General features: G+C 42.1%; 1 protein-coding gene across 1 annotated transcript; it reads right to left on the bottom strand.

Annotated features, from left to right (window-relative positions):
* Positions 1-663: 663 nt before the first annotated feature.
* LOC135700484 (tudor domain-containing protein 6-like) lies at positions 664-12,716 on the bottom strand. The gene is made up of 8 exons (XM_065221003.1): positions 12,495-12,716; positions 11,791-12,435; positions 5,627-6,315; positions 5,075-5,559; positions 4,226-5,007; positions 2,686-3,111; positions 1,841-2,620; positions 664-1,786 (listed from the first exon to the last, which is right to left on the bottom strand). Exons 1-8 carry the CDS (start codon positions 12,618-12,620, stop codon positions 857-859), a joined length of 4,863 nt encoding a protein of 1,620 aa, XP_065077075.1. The 5' UTR covers positions 12,621-12,716; the 3' UTR covers positions 664-856.
* Between the last annotated feature and the right edge of the window lie 3,155 nt (positions 12,717-15,871).

Genomic DNA, 15,871 nt, shown 5'->3' with positions numbered 1-15,871 from the left:
TAATTTTTTTTTTCGGAATGGCAACACGCAGAGAAATGATGTTTAAATTCAAATGGATATACTTTTGACTCAGGACCTAATATGTTTTTAGTAGGATTGATACATTATTCAATTAATTCAACGAAAAATATTTTTGAATCAACAAACCGGTTGTAGAGTCGATAATTCGTTTGTTGATTCTGAAAACCATTTTGTTGATTCAAAAATATGTTTTGTTGGAATAGTGATACAATATTTTTGAATCAATAACAAAATACATTACACCCTTAAACAAAAATCAATTTTTCTGCGTGAACAAGACTTAAAATGTAACAACATAGGACTAATTTAAAAGGTCCACCCACAATGGATACGTATGCGTTCCATTGACGCAAGTTTGACAGATAACCCATGGGTTAACTATCCAATGCACGCAAATGCAACGTATCCACTGTGTTCCGTTGGTCTCGACAGTATGTGTTCCGTTGGTCTCGTCAACCATGATTTGAAAAGTTTGGAACTAGAATTCGGTGGTAGATCTTACACCGTAACGCACCACTTAGAGGTGATCTACCCACGTTACGGGTCAAACCTACGATTTCTTTTGCGAAAAGGGAAAAGGACTTTCTCTGGTTTATTTCAAATGAAAAATAAGCATGGTACTCTTTCTGTTGTTTTGTTTTTACATTTATTGCTATTTAATTCAAGGATAAGGAAAAGTAATAATACCATACGTTTCTCCAGCCCTCGGCTCGGAGCAGTAACTTAAAGTAGGTAAGGTCAATCTTTCGAAATGTTTTTTTCAGTAACATGGATAAAAAATTAACTGCGGCCCAGCCAAACACGTTCACATTGTGTCGAACGGCGAGAGTGCAATTTACTTTTCTGCGGAGTAGTACTTATCCTTGATCAACTGACGATAGACCAATTGGTTGCATCTGGAATCGGTGAATAGTTCAACTTCGACCACGGAATTGTGCGCCATTATTCTGGCGTAGAGTCGTTTACTTTCGACCAGCTCTACTAGCTTGTTTGTGACATCTCCGTCACGCATTCTGGTATTCGCACGCAGTTTGTGCAGTTTTACCTTCATCACCCGCAGTGGCACTTTTCGCAAGCTTACGGGACACTTGAGAATATCCCGCACATTGACGGTTTCCTTATTGAGATAATCGACATAATAGACTCGAGCTTCCGCGCGTTCGGGGAAGTATTCATCGATCAAAGCACGATACCAAAAGCCGTCTTCCGGGAACAAGGCCAAGCACGGCATATTAGTTTCGATATCGGGACATTTCCGATGTTTCTTGGCGTAGGTTTGAATCTGCGCCATCGTGCTTTTCATCAATTGGATATGCTCATCCAACTGTGGATAAACGAACATTTCTGTAGAATTGATCATGTACGTCACTTCACAGTAGAATCCTTTAATGGATTCGTCCACTGCTAACTTAGGATACCCATGTAATGTGGGACGTGTAATTTCTAGCGGTGGATCAATTTGGGTGGATGTATCGAATTCATTCGGATTGAATGAAATATTTGATGAAGCATCAACCACGTCGGCGTCGTCAACTTGGTCTATTTTCTTGGCCAAATCCCTTATTTCATCATCATCTTCCGAGCCGGAATCTGGTTCCTGCTTGACATCACCGAAGCTGTAGAAGTACTGCACCTTGTTCATATCTATACCGGAACTATTGTCGCCGGAGTCTTCACCCTCTTCGCGTTCCGCAGTCACTGAGTCCAACAGGTCGGTCAATTCCTTCGAACTGAAATGGGCTTGCAAGTCTTCTTCGGTTCGTTCCTGAAAGACACGGAGTGAGAACAATTTTGCTAAACGATTACTATCAATACTTACAACTTTGCTCTTGCCTTCTGCTTCGGCACCCGTGCCGAAATTGGCTGCGATACGCCGTCCGGCTTTCGGGGTCGTCGCATCATCATTGCTGTTGCCAGTAGTTTCCGAAAAGGGATCATAGAGAATATCTACTTTTTCCTGGAACACACCACGCTTCTTGATGGCGAGCTCGTTTTCTACTAGATATTCAGACACATCTTCCGCCAATTCTCCCGTTGTTCTGAGGTAGCATGGAATCACTTCAACTGTATCGGTGTCCATATCGTTATCAACACGAACCTGGCACCGCTTCCCGACGATCAACGAGTGCAGTGTGTCGAGTGATTTTACTGGCCAAATGTCATCGGATCGCGCCGGGGCAACGTCCGTTAGTCGATATTTGTTAGCAAGCATCGGAATGCTACCACAAATGACGTCCTTGCGTAGATCTTCCACGCCACAGTCCTCAATGTTGCCGTAGTCTACGAATTGAACCTTGTAGCGACCAGGGCCTATAGCTTTCCGTACTACTGCCCGGTAGAATTGATCATCGACGTGGAACTTGGCCAGACACGGTTGACCAATGGCATAGTCTTTATCTCCCGGTACATGTTGGCTTCCGTTGAATTTGGCATTGATGGCTTTTTTGATAGCAGTGAGCTTGAGATCTTTATCCACGTCGTGTAGGTAGATAACACCGTTGTTGTCCACGTAGGTTGGCATTGCAACGAAGATATTCTTCTCTATTGGATTTGCCGGCAACCAATGATCAATCGGTGTGGATTCGCCTGATATGTCGACCTGTTGGATAGAAGATTATAGTTGTTGACGCAACATTTTAATATATAGTGAATTTTCAAAACTACCTGATATTCATCTGACGACTCAGAGTCACATGCATTTCTTTTTTGTTCTTCCATTTCCACATCCAGGTCGTCCAACAACTTGTCGAACGCCTTGTAATGTCGTTCCAGTTCTTCCTCCACCGAGAAAGCTTCCGATAATGGGGGGAACTTTTCCTTGAGGTGCGCATAGCCATACTTCACCAGTTTGCTGTTGATGTTCGTGTAGATATAGAGCTGCGGCGAGAGAGCTTTGACCCTTTCCATGGTCATTCCCCACAGGATCACGGGAACGGAATCGTTCACACATCGTCCGTGGACGGAAATGGAGTAGAACTTGAACTTGTCTATGGCGACCCTGAATGCATCAATCACCGATGGGGTCCAGGTTTCCTGCAGTCCTGACGGACCGACACAAGCCAAAAAGCAACGGATGGCAACCGGATGAAACTGAAATGGAATCATTTATAAGTTCAGTGGTGATCGATATAGTTTACAATAGAACTCAGATAATGTAATATTATATTGTACTGCACTGCCCATAATCGCACATCAGTCCCGTCGTTGCAGACAACGGCGATGGATTTGGCAACACTGCCGGTTGCTCTATCTTTTCTGCAGGGCTCACCGACGACGCCAACACTCGTGTGAAGCAACAGAAATGCAAAACAATAGCATAATGTTGTCTAGCAGCCACAATGTCTTAAATTGAGACATTCTAATGGCGTGCCCAGCCCACCGTAGCCGCCCGATTTTTGCGATGAGTTGATGTGCTCGTTTCTGCTGTTGGTCGTGATATGCTCGCTAATTTGACAGCTCAATCGGTTCCCGAGATTCTACCCGCCAGACTAAAAGTATAGTGACTATTTGTACCATTGGTCATTGGTGAACCAACACGAAGCGTAGTGCAATATTTCTGCCTCTTCTACATCTGTGTTAACTGACTCACAAGTCGAAGGTGTTCAACGGTGAGCTTGAGCTATGTGACAGCAGCTCCAAAGTGCTAGTTGAAATTACCGCCTTCCTTTGGGTGTGAAAATGAGCCACGCACAATGCATCCGGATCTGCTCCGTTGTGGCAAATCTGACAATTAGACAGTAGATCTAGTTGTCACTTTGCCGGAACGTATCCCATCCGGATGCATTGTGCGGATGCAATCTCCGAACAGTTCTTCAGTGGATTGAAGGCTTCGGAGTTACGGTCCGACCTGTTCGTTCGGGAAGCAAAAAAAAAACTGCTGCTTTAGACCACTGGCGCAGCAAAGGAGGGGGTTTAAGTTTTCAACCCCCTCTCCCAAGAGTTTTGAGGTTGTTTTTAAAAGACGAAAATTGTCATATTTTGAAAAATGTTTAGTTGGATCATACATTAGCGCACTGGGGGTGCTTAAATCATGGTCTCCCCCCCTCCATAAGTGCCACCTTAGTGCGCCGGTCTCGCGATACAAAATTTCCTATTATTAATATGGGACAGTTATGTGATTATGGATAGTACATACCTGCATAGAAAACACGTTAAGTGATTTAACTGCATGAAAGAAATGTGTTTCGTATGGTACCCCACTTACCTCTTTCAGAAGCGGCGGAATGGTGCTCATGTTGGAGTAATGGGAGTTCATGGTGTGCGCCTTATCGATCAGGAATACCGTGTAGTTACTGTCATCAACCACTTCTATCACTCGGCCCCTGTACCACTCACAGCCTATGGTGTCTCTTCCCTGTCCCGTGGCCGTCGTCGGGAACACCAAGCACATTTCTCCCCGCTGCCAAGTTGTTTTATCGTCACCGTCGTCCATTTTGTCGTCCATCTTATTCTGAATGTCGTCCTGCATCCGGGCTATTCCGCTAGCATTCTTCAGCAAGCTCACGTAAAACTCACTCGGGGAAACTACTCGCAAAACTTCTACCTGTGCTCGCGTCACTTTCTTTTCCACTTTGGATGCTTTGCTGGTGTTTGCCTGTGCACCGTCTTCAGTCGGAACTTCCTTGACACGTTCTACGGTGCTACTTTCCTCACCGGTTGACACAGCGAACCCGTTCTTCACCATTAGACCATTCACACAGACGTCATACCGGCGCTTCACAATGTGAAGAACTACATCATAGCAATCGGCCACCAGGCCACCAACGATCACTTGAAAGACGGACAAGGTTCGTGCGATGCCGTTGAAATATTCTATTGCTTCCGCTGTCCAACGGCACATGTGCTGCTTGAACGGTTCGATGTGCATCAGCTTGCAGCAGACGGCAAACGCTGGTGGCGAGCTGAATGGCCCCGAAATCTCACGAATGTTTTCCCATCCTATGGTCAAGCGATGACCTGTATCTACCGAATACACCTCACACTTCCCTGTAAGAGTTGAAAAAGAAAACGTTTTCCAATCCGTTTGGAGCCATACGCTTATTTATTGATTTACCTTCACCCACTTTGACTATGCGTCCCCGCTTCCATACCAATAGGTCGTCGTGATCCTTTTCCGAAAAAGCGCAAACCATTCCCACGTGAGGCAAGTAAGCAACTCTGGCATCCTTGTTGCAGTAGATACTCAGTTCGGTTTGCATCTTTTGGTATGATTCCCGCCAGCCGTTCTTGCAGATATAGAACTCACTGGGCGACAGTGATAGGGTAATTTTCGTTCTGAACACGTCATCCTTTTCCAATTTTCGAGCAGCAATTTTTCGCTTGTAGTCCAGGATCCATCGTTTCTTTACCTTCTCAAGGTGATCGATCCGCTGTGAGGAATCTTCGCTACGTTTTGTCGGATTTGGATCCGGTTTAGCCAAATTCAAATAAATTAGAGCATCACGCAGCGATTTCGGACTGTCGACGGTCTGCATTATGAGGTCAACATGATCGATACCATCAGTGTCGGTCTGGATTACATACATGATCGATTGCTTGCTGAAAATTAGAATAGCAACATTTAATGACAAACTACCTAGTCGAATATAATCGTATCCGAACATACTTCTCAATAAAGTCAACCATAATTTGCTTGACTTCGGGGGCCCACGTTTTGCTTCCGTCTGCTGGGACAATGTCGTACAAAGCACACTCGTACGCGCCATCTTCAAATTCCTGCATGTCTTCTTGCAGCACACGAAGACGTGAATGGAGAATTTCATCCGTACGACCGTAGTCAACGAAACGGACGTCATATTTCTTGGTCTCTTTGGAGTACCCGATCACCCTGGACCGGTACCAGCGCCGATCAGCTGTGGGTTGAGCCAGATATAGCTTACCAATTTTGACATCCTCTGGGACCTCGGCATCCTCGGCCTCAGCGTCATCGCAGCATAGCTGGTTGACGATCGATTTGAAGGCCTGATTCTGCACGTAGAATTTGTGCGGACTCGTCACATAGGTAACATTCACCTTCTGGCTGAATTTGATGAACAAGGCATTGTCCGGGTTGATTGGATTTATCTCAAACACCGTGTTTCCTTCTCGGGAAGAATCAACCGGTGCACTGGCCGATGCGTGCTGATTCGAACTGCTGTGAGCGGAACTGTTCAGCCCTTGGGATTTCAAACGACCTCCGAAGGTTCGTTTGGACGAAAATCCACGCCTTGGCGAATGACGGTTGCCTCCTTGTCGACTATTCGAAGTTTGCTCGGGTCGATCAATGATTTCCACATCCGGACTGGCGCACTTGGCCTGCGAATGGTTAAAAACGTTAGTGAATGAAGACTAATAGACTACTATCAGAGCCGTGCTCGGGATTTTTCTTAGTTGACGAGTATGTAGGTATTTAGATTTGCTCCTATCAAAATTACCAAATGCAAGGGGAGGATTGTTCAATAGGTATATGTTTTAAGCTTTTTTAAGGGCGATTTAAAAATGACGTTAACCCCAGTATAGGTTTTCGATTGTATTGCATTTTAAGACCAATTTATTAGCATTTTAAAGACCAGTTAAACACGTTTATGTCGATTATGAATGGCAATTTTGTCGTTTTTACACTATAGGACATGTTCAAAGATATATAATTAACTAGATATCCTACTTATAATTTTCTCAAATAAGGCAATGGATACACCACCCTTATATGATTGCAGTACCATCTGGTGAGTGCACATTGAAACAGTTGGGACTACCCCGCCAACATCACCACCAGGGCTCAATAACTGACAGGTTTCAGCATTATAGATTCCAGCGTGGACGTTAATGATTAGCCGAAGGAAGATATCATCCTTATACAGGGTGCGTGACGAATTTTTGCAGTAAATTTCAAATAGTAATTTCTCATGCTTGTGCATCATGATTTAGATGTATTTGGCAGCACTGGATAGCTTATACTGTTAGGTGTAAGATTTAAACAAACAATGTTGAGTAAACGTAAAGATGTCGAAACAAGAGAGCAATCTGTCAGCCGTTGTCGCTTTGTTGCGCGCCGGAGTATGCATGAAAGAAATAATTCGGTCGGTAAATGTGTCTGAAAGAACAGTGTATAATATTAAAAAAAGGCTTGGGAAAGTGATAAGACGGAGCACCTGCTCATACTGCTAATAAAGCACAGAAATGGCTTACGGAAAATATTTCGTAAATTTGGGAGGAAGAAATTTGGCCCCCAAGCAGTCCCGATATCAATCCGTTGGATTATTTTGTATAGGGCGTCGTCCAACGGGATACCAATAGAACCCTTCACACCACACTTAAGTCGCTAAAAGCTAAAATCAAGGCAGTGATGACATCTATGGATCGAAACATTTTAAAATGTGCATACGGCAGTTTCCGGAAGCGTCTAACTACAGTCGTTGAAAGGGAAGGCAATAAATTTACTTACAACTTCCATATGTTGCGAAAGAAAATAAATCGCACAAAATTCATTGCTAGAATAACTAACTGGTGTATTTTTTCTCAAATAAAGGGTGATACGGTCAAAATTTGGTCAATATCAACTTGACGTATTTCTTTCAATTTTGCATTTAAAAAACCTGAACACCCCTCATTTTGAAGGTGTGTGTGTGTAGAATGTTGCTCCTATTTTGATTTTGGAATTCACTCTTCAGTTGTCAAAATGCCGTCCAAGCAAGAAGAGCAGCGTATCAAAATTTTGCTCGCGCATCGCGAAAATCCGAGCTACTCGCACGCAAAGTTGGCAAAATCGCTAAAAGTTGCCAAATCAACCGTTACAAATGTAATTAAAGTGTTTGGGGAACGTTTGTCGACATCCCGGAAGTCTGGATCGGGGGGAAATCGAAAACCGGAAGCCGCTGAGACGACAAAGAGATTTGCCGGTAGTTTCAAGCGAAACCCTAACCTCTCTCTCCGAGATGCCGCAAATAAGCTGGGTGTATCGTCTACAACCGTGCATCGAGCCAAAAAACGAGCCGGACTATCGACTTACAAGAAGGTAGTGACTCCAAATCGCGATGATAAACAAAATACGACGGCCAAAGCGCGATCCCGGAGGCTGTACACGACGATGCTGACGAAGTTTGACTGCGTGGTAATGGACGACGAAACCTACGTCAAAGCCGACTACAAGCAGCTTCCGGGACAGGAGTTTTATACGGCAAAAGGAAGGGGAAAGGTAGCAGATGTTTTCAAGCACATGAAACTGTCAAAGTTCGCAAAGAAATATCTGGTTTGGCAAGCCATCTGTACCTGTGGATTGAAAAACAGCATTTTCATAGCTTCCGGGACTGTCAACCAAGAAATTTACGTGAAAGAGTGTTTGAATAAACGTCTGCTGCCTTTCCTGAAGAAACACGGTTGTTCCGTACTGTTTTGGCCGGATTTTGCATCTTGCCATTACGGTAAAAAGGCCATGGAGTGGTACGCCGCCAACAACGTGCAGGTGGTTCCCAAGGACAAGAACCCTCCCAACACGCCAGAGCTCCGCCCAATTGAGAAATACTGGGCTATTGTCAAGCGGAACCTAAAGAAGACCAAAAAAACTGCTAAGGGCGAGCAGCAGTTCAAGGCAAACTGGCTTTCTGCGGCGAAGAAGGTGGACAAGGTGGCTGTACAAAATCTGATGGCAGGGGTAAAGCGTAAGGCCCGGCAATTCGGATTTGTAAAGGCGGAAGCGTAACTGAATATTTTTCCTGAATTTTATACTAATTGAACTTGAAAAAGAAATTTAATTTGATTTTTTAAATAAACGATTTCACCGATTTACACGCGTTTTCCCTTGACCAAATTTCGACCGTATCACCCTTTATGCCATTTACTGCAAAAATTCGTCACGCACCCTGTATAGGCCTTTTAAGGCTGTGAACCATTTGCCGAGTTAAATTTAACTCGTGGTTAAAAGTGACATTTCGAAAGTTATTCTTGATGTTCGAAAATCCCTGTGCTGTCGATCGACAGGTTTTCGAGAAGAACTCATCCACGGTTGTCAACATTTAACTTCTTGTCTGTCATAAATAACCACGCTCGGATAGCAGGGTTAATCGATAACTTTCCATCTGTCAAATTTTAACCAAAATTTAAAATAATCCACCAAATGGTTCAGAGCCTAAATGCACCACCTGGGGGCGACCCCGGCGTAGTGGTTAGCATCCATACCTCTCACGCCAAAGTCACGAGTTCAAATCTCACCCCCGGACAAGTCACGAATGACCCAAGAGCGTTAAAGTGACTATAATCGAAGAAAAAAAAAATGCACCACCAACGTAGAGTACGCCACGCGAGTTCAAGAAGAAACGTCAACCAAACCGTTTGTTTACATCAGAATAACTATTTTTCACAACGCAAATTAAAGCATTTTTCATTCAACATCTTGCCAATTTCCATCGGTAATTGTCTCATTGTACGATTTTCCACAGATCTGAACTGATTTGTACCTTAACTATTCAAACACAAGAGATCCGGAAGATCATAACCACTAAGGCACTTTTCTAATTTTCCATTTTCCATTTCTCGCAACAAAAATATTCCTGTACACCAGCAGGATCTTTGCGAAAACGTTGCAGAATTAAATTCTTCAACTGTAGATTAAGTTTTGGAGCATCTCATATGCATCAATTTATCAGGAAAAGTAAAAAAGTGTTCCGCTTCCTATGCCTCAAGGCAAAAATTTCTGCTCACAACACTCTTTTTGACGTTCTCCTATTCACTACCAGAGGTTGAATCGATCGCTTGGGTTCTTTTAAAAAGGCGTATACTAATTTGCAATTTTTGCGTTTCTAGATAATTTTAAAAATTCAGGCCAATTTAGCGTTTTTAGCCTTCTCCTGCACATGGTAGCACACTAGCGTTTATATCGCCATGTAAAGATGTTTATTATGTTCCTCTGACTAACCTATAAAATGTATAAACTTAGAGCTGTCAAAATCACTTTGACAACGATTTGTTATGTATTTTCCTCAGCTTTTCTTTAACACGCTCTCACAAATCGCACCAATACAACCGGACGTGAAAATCTCTATTCGGTCCGTCTCATGTTTGTCAATCTACACTCTCCCCCCGAAGAACGCGAACTCGGTCTACACGAATTCCATTTACGTTGGTGAATTGGTTTGGTTACGTTGGTCGAATGATTCCGTTTACGCGAGGGAATCGCGTAAATGGAGTACACGTAGCATATGGGATTTGACCTTATAGGGACCAACATGGAATATCTCGCGATCCTGGACATATAGAAGGTTACTGCCTTCGACAAAGTTGTTCATTGGATCAAGACCTAATGGTTGGTGGACAGAAGTTCGGAATTTTCTCACTACACGGCGCTAGTGTGCTTGAATTTGTGATTTCCTTGTTTGTGTTATATCTTAAAATTCTTGCCATATAGAAAGTTGCTGCCTCTGGCGAAGTTGTTCATTGGATCAAGACCTAATGATTGGTGGAAGTTCGGAATTCTTTCACTACGTGGCGCTAGTGAACTGAATTTGTGATTTCCTTGTTCGTGTTATATCTTGATATCCTGCCACCTAGAAAGTTGCTGTCTTCGGGGAAGTTGTTCAGTGGATCAAGACCTAATGATTGGTGGACAGAAGTTCGGAATTCTCTCACTACGCGGCGCTAGTGAACTTTAATTTGTGAATCCTTGTTTAATGTAACTTAAAATCCTTGCCATCTAGAAAGTTGCTGTAAACGGCGAAATTGTTCAGTGGAGTTTTCTTACTACGCGGCGCTAGTGTGCTTGAATTTGTGAGTTCCTTGCTCGTGTTATATCTTGAAATCCTTGCTACCTAGAAAATTACTGTCTTCAGCGAAGTTGTTCAGTGGTATTACTCGCGCTCTTCGGGGGGAAAGTGTACCATTAAATAGTCAGTACTTAAGGCCGGCGCACAATAGATACGTTTTCGGGTTTTTTGACAGTTAGCCCATGCATTATCTGTCAAAAAACCCGAAAACGTATCTATTGTGCGCCGGCCTTTATTTGAGATTCTCCATGGTTTCATTATTCTCGTCCATATGTTTTCTTTAGGATTCAACTGAGTAACTATTGAGAAACAATTTACAAATGGTAAATGATGACTTCGGCGTCCATTGACTGTTTTCGACAACAAAAATTTAAACGTTAAATTCGCTCTATTTTCTCACAAAAACGCTTCGCTACATGTATTTGTACGATTCCTTAATCTTTCAGCTTCAGTCTGATTACATTTTTACGACTGAGCAAAACCATTATGCCAGGTTTTTCATCAAATGAAACATACGTACTACAAAATACGGATGATTTCGAGTTACCGATAATAGAACAGCTAGTTAACACGCAGTTCAAATGGAAAGGTTGCCGAAGGAAAATAAGCTGCCGACAATATATATTTTCACAATATATGTTCCACAACTATTCTAATATAATTTATCTACTAAATAAAAACTAGTTAAGATGATTGAAAAAAAAAGTTTGAAACTCAAATTCACTGAAAAAAATCAAAAAATATATACAATGTATCACGGAACAGGTCGATAAAAAATAACCGAATCGTTCGGTACATAAAAATAATCGATTTTTTAAAATAATTTTTCTTGACCAACAATATAATTTGATTTGAACTGAAATTCCATACAAGATACTTAGGGCTCTAAGGTAATTTCGGGTAATTTGGGATCCAATCATGTGAAGAATTAAACATTGAATCTTAATATAGCCTGGATTATCATCGAGTTAGGGGGAGTTGACTATGTACCAGCTGAGCACGGTGGTTGACCTTAATTTAGGAGGTCAAAACTTACCTTCATGGTAGCAGTGCTGGATGCTTTGCCGACCGCATTCATACCGACATCAACAACGTTCTTGTTGAGACTGGATCGCGACGATTCATGTGATGAGCGGTCCTTGCCTTTCTTATTCTTCTTCTTTTTGGTTCGAGTTTGACTTCCGGTTGTTTTTCCGGAACCTAACGAAAGACTCTCCTCCACAAACTGTACCTCCTCAACGTTCTCCAGTTCGTCGGAAATTTTACTGATGTCCATTTCCTTCACTGTATGACTAGACGATGCCGTGGATTTATCCAGATTTTCCCAATCGAAACCGGGTTTCTTACTTCCATCATGTTCCATCGCCGATGGGGTGGCTTCAGGCGAGTGAAGCGTTTCCGGTGACTTTATCGGTTCCAGCACGGGAGCAGGCTCGGGCACAAAGTAGGGAACCACAGTGTGCCGGTAACTGTTGCGATTGCAATCCAGAGTAAAATAGTTGTGAATGTCCCTTCGTAGGGGCATAAGTTCTCGAAATTGGAAAGGATTTTCCTTTGGTTCCTGGAAGTTGGCCGTAATGGGCGCCGTTTGCAGCATCTTCTTCATGTCCCTGGTAAGATCGGTTAGCAGTGTCTGTCGAGGAAGCACCACTTGGAACGTCTTTAGCTGCTCGATCGAACGCTGTTTAGGGAAACAATGTAATTAATCAGAAAATAAAACCATTAAGTCAATAAACTCACCGACAAATCCCGCTCGGTGGTGGCAAGTTGCTTCTGTACGGTTCCGATTTCCGTACGGTACTTCACAAAGTCATTCCTTACCGTTTCCAGCAGCTCCTTTTCGACCGTTTGGAGCACGTTGTGCATCGAGAAGAAGTATTCCGTGATGTCTGTAATTGCTTTGTTTGTGTACGTTTTTTGCTGTTCGCGCACGCGTTCTGCGTTCTGGAAGAAAACAACGGAAATTTTGAAATGTATTAGTGCTAATCGAATTTGAGACTATATAATATATTGGAGGATCGCATTCGCATAGAATTCAAGTAGCTAGGTAGATGCAAATCACGGTCATTACTATACAATTATGTAACTAGATGCCTAGCTTGACGGATGCATTATTGGACGTCGTACTTGAGATGCTGTAGAATGTATGAATTAGGTGCATACGATTGTCTCATGTTACTTGCAAGTTGGCGCCTTTTCCTCCAGTATCAATTTCATTTTCATGAATGTGTTGCTAGTGAGCGTTCTGGGTCAGGTTCTTCTAAGAGGACGCTCTGATTCATGTGACATTGAGGGAGCAAGATTGCACTGAGATACGCTGGGTATTTTTCTAGGTTGATTTAGCATGTTCGCACAGATTGTTCGGATAGTTCCAACTCATGCACTCGGATGGTTCAAATGATCAATTTTGCTCTGCTCAGCGCAATCGATTTCAAATCAGTGAGGATCTACGACAGACCCACACTAGTCCTGATCATCCTCATCAGAAATTTGAGTTCATTTGGTTGAGATCTCATACTGCACTAACTCTTTGAAGTTCGATTAGATGATCTGTTTTCGTGCTGTGTGTGCCCGTTAGGCATAAATACGTTAGACATACGAAGGCATAAGTACGTTAGGCATAATGGAAGTTATGCATAAATGCATTAAACATGCTAATGATGTGATGTATGTTTTTCAAATACGTTCTGCAACTTCTACAACTTGGATCTGTAAATTCAGCTTGCCTATGATTATCAGAGCTGTTGGACACACTGGCCTGAGCACATCTACATTACCGTTGGTATCTACCTGTGTCAGCACAACCCTGCAGTGGGTTCGGCATCTAAGTGACAGCGGACGGACAGGTAACGATCTGTCACACCGGTAATCTAGTGAACTTAATTATAGTTGAATTTAAAACTAGTGTGATTAATAACTACAGGGTTTATCAGGTTATGTAAGTTTCTTATACCAACACACTGAATTTGGTAAACTAAACCTAATATTAATCACCATACACTCTACTCCGTGAATCCCGTAGCTAGAAAACATCCGAAATTATACAAAAAGGAAACTAAACCGTAAGTCACAACATTATAATCTACTCTTACAACTGGGACTAAAATTAGGTTGAGAACATAATGACAAGTAATTTTATGCACACTCTATCTACATTTCAACCTTGAGCAATATCAAGATCACTTAAATCTATATCAATGCCAATGGTAATGCAATGCACAGTTACATATATCTATAGACTAGCTAATTCCAACTGAAATTGTAATTATCTAACACAGGCAATTACATTTTCGCTATAGGCTGTTTCTATGCACCACCAATGTAGAGTGCGCTAGGCAATTATTAGAGGAAACGTCAACCAAACCGCTTGTTTACATCCAAATTACAATTTTTACATCTCAAATTAACGCATATTGTTATGCGTATCTTGCATATTTCCATCGGGAGGGGTCTTATTTTATTATTTTTCACATATTTGAACGAATTTACAGCTCAAATAACACCACATTAAAAATCCGGAAAATCATAACCGCTGTGGAAGCACCAGCCAGTCCACTCCAAAATCGATACAGAAAACAAAATATTCCATGTGGATGTTGATTACAAGCACCTGCGATGGATAAATTAATCAGAAAGGGTAAAAACATTTACCTCTTCCTATGCTTCACGGTGAAAATTTCAGCCCTCATCACTCTTTTGATGGTTCTCTTATTCACCACCAGAGGCTGAAACGATTGCTCAATTTCCATTGAATTCGCCTATCACCAGCTCGTCTTTCAAGAAACTGAATTTCAACATCATATAATTTCGTTTACTGAAACGGCACGGTCGGTGCAAGCTTAGATAATTAAAACATAGATTTGCCACTTCGGAAAATAAACTGGCAACAAAAATGTGGCGCCTGACTGAGAAAAGCGGTCAACGGGTGAACTATTTTTTTTCTCCCTGCTCATTCACAACTTTGCACGCTAAGATTTATTTACTTAGATTGCACAAAGAAATTATCTTGATTGGGTGCATAGCGAACAAACCCCAATGGTGATCATATATGATTTATTTTTATGCAAAATTGACATAAATTTTCCCATGTTTTGGTTCGTCCAGTTGGCGCCCAATGTGAGTAAACATAAGCTTATTTAATCATAGCGTGCAGAGTAATTTGTGATTAACGTGTATATCTGCATTTGCGTGAACAAACACTTTGAGTACCGATTTCTATATTAAACAACAGTGATTCATACCAGAAACCAAAATAGGGTTTCGACGGTGGGATTTTCAAAATTGTACGAGAGCTGCTTCCAGTCCAAGTTCAAAAACGTTTCACAAGCTTCTAGTGAATAAAAGGTGCTTCTATAGCTGTTTTTTGATGAACATTTGAATGATATTTTCTTGGGTTTCAGCTCAAGAGACTTAGAGAAATGGATTAACGTCTGCGGTGTCATGAAATTCTCGAAAGAGTCGGTTATTTGCAGCGATCAGGATGACGACCTCATTATTCCGATTTGCAAAACTAAAGAATTAGCTGCTCCGTCTTCAAATCGGAACGTTGCGAGCCAAATTTCACGTTTAGATGGCATTAGTTCGATGGATGTTGACTTTAAATTTAGCGAGTCGGAATCGGAATGTATAGAGATTAACAATATTCATGACAATACAGTTGTACATTATCAATATTATTGACAATACTACTCCACCACTTAAGATTGAACACAGCTAATAAAAAGCAAAACAAAACCGATGTGGCATAAACAATTTCAATTTTCAACGTCAGACGTGGAATGCGCCATCCAAAACATAAATGTACGCAGGGCAAAGGATAGCGCACTATCAATGTTACTTTTCGAGTAAAAGCAGGGATGCCCGATTGAGCAATCTATGTTTTAATTATCTAAGGTGCAAGTCAAATGTCGCGAAGTGATGGTAACTCCGACACGAAAAGCACCCGTAGAGGATCTAATAAAAATGGTATGAATAGTGAAGAGAATGCTACTGGTGGTGATGGTGGTTTCAATACGGATGTGGAGATATTGGAGGAAACTGTGGAAGGACATACCTGCAGAACTTGTCAAGGTCCTGACACCGACGAGATGGTCCATTGCGATGTATGTGATCGATGG

The sequence above is a fragment of the Ochlerotatus camptorhynchus genome, unplaced genomic scaffold (genome assembly GCF_037179485.1).
Source record: "Ochlerotatus camptorhynchus isolate MF236.1 unplaced genomic scaffold, CSIRO-AGI_Acam_v1.1 ptg000137l, whole genome shotgun sequence".
Classification (NCBI taxonomy): Eukaryota; Metazoa; Arthropoda; class Insecta; order Diptera; family Culicidae; genus Ochlerotatus; species Ochlerotatus camptorhynchus.
The sequence above is the reverse complement of the archived record's forward strand: the minus strand, read 5'-3'. Positions and strand labels throughout refer to the sequence as shown.

Coding starts and splice junctions, on each gene's coding strand:
- LOC135700484 (XM_065221003.1), bottom strand. CDS start 12,620: ATGCACAACGTGCTCCAAACGGTCGAAAAGGAGCTGCTGGAAACGGTA. Junction 6,316..11,790: donor CCAGCACTGCTACCATGAAG/GTAAGTTTTGAC, acceptor AACCATTCGCAG/GCCAAGTGCGCCAGTCCGGA. Junction 5,008..5,074: donor CATAGTCAAAGTGGGTGAAG/GTAAATCAATAA, acceptor CAACTCTTACAG/GGAAGTGTGAGGTGTATTCG.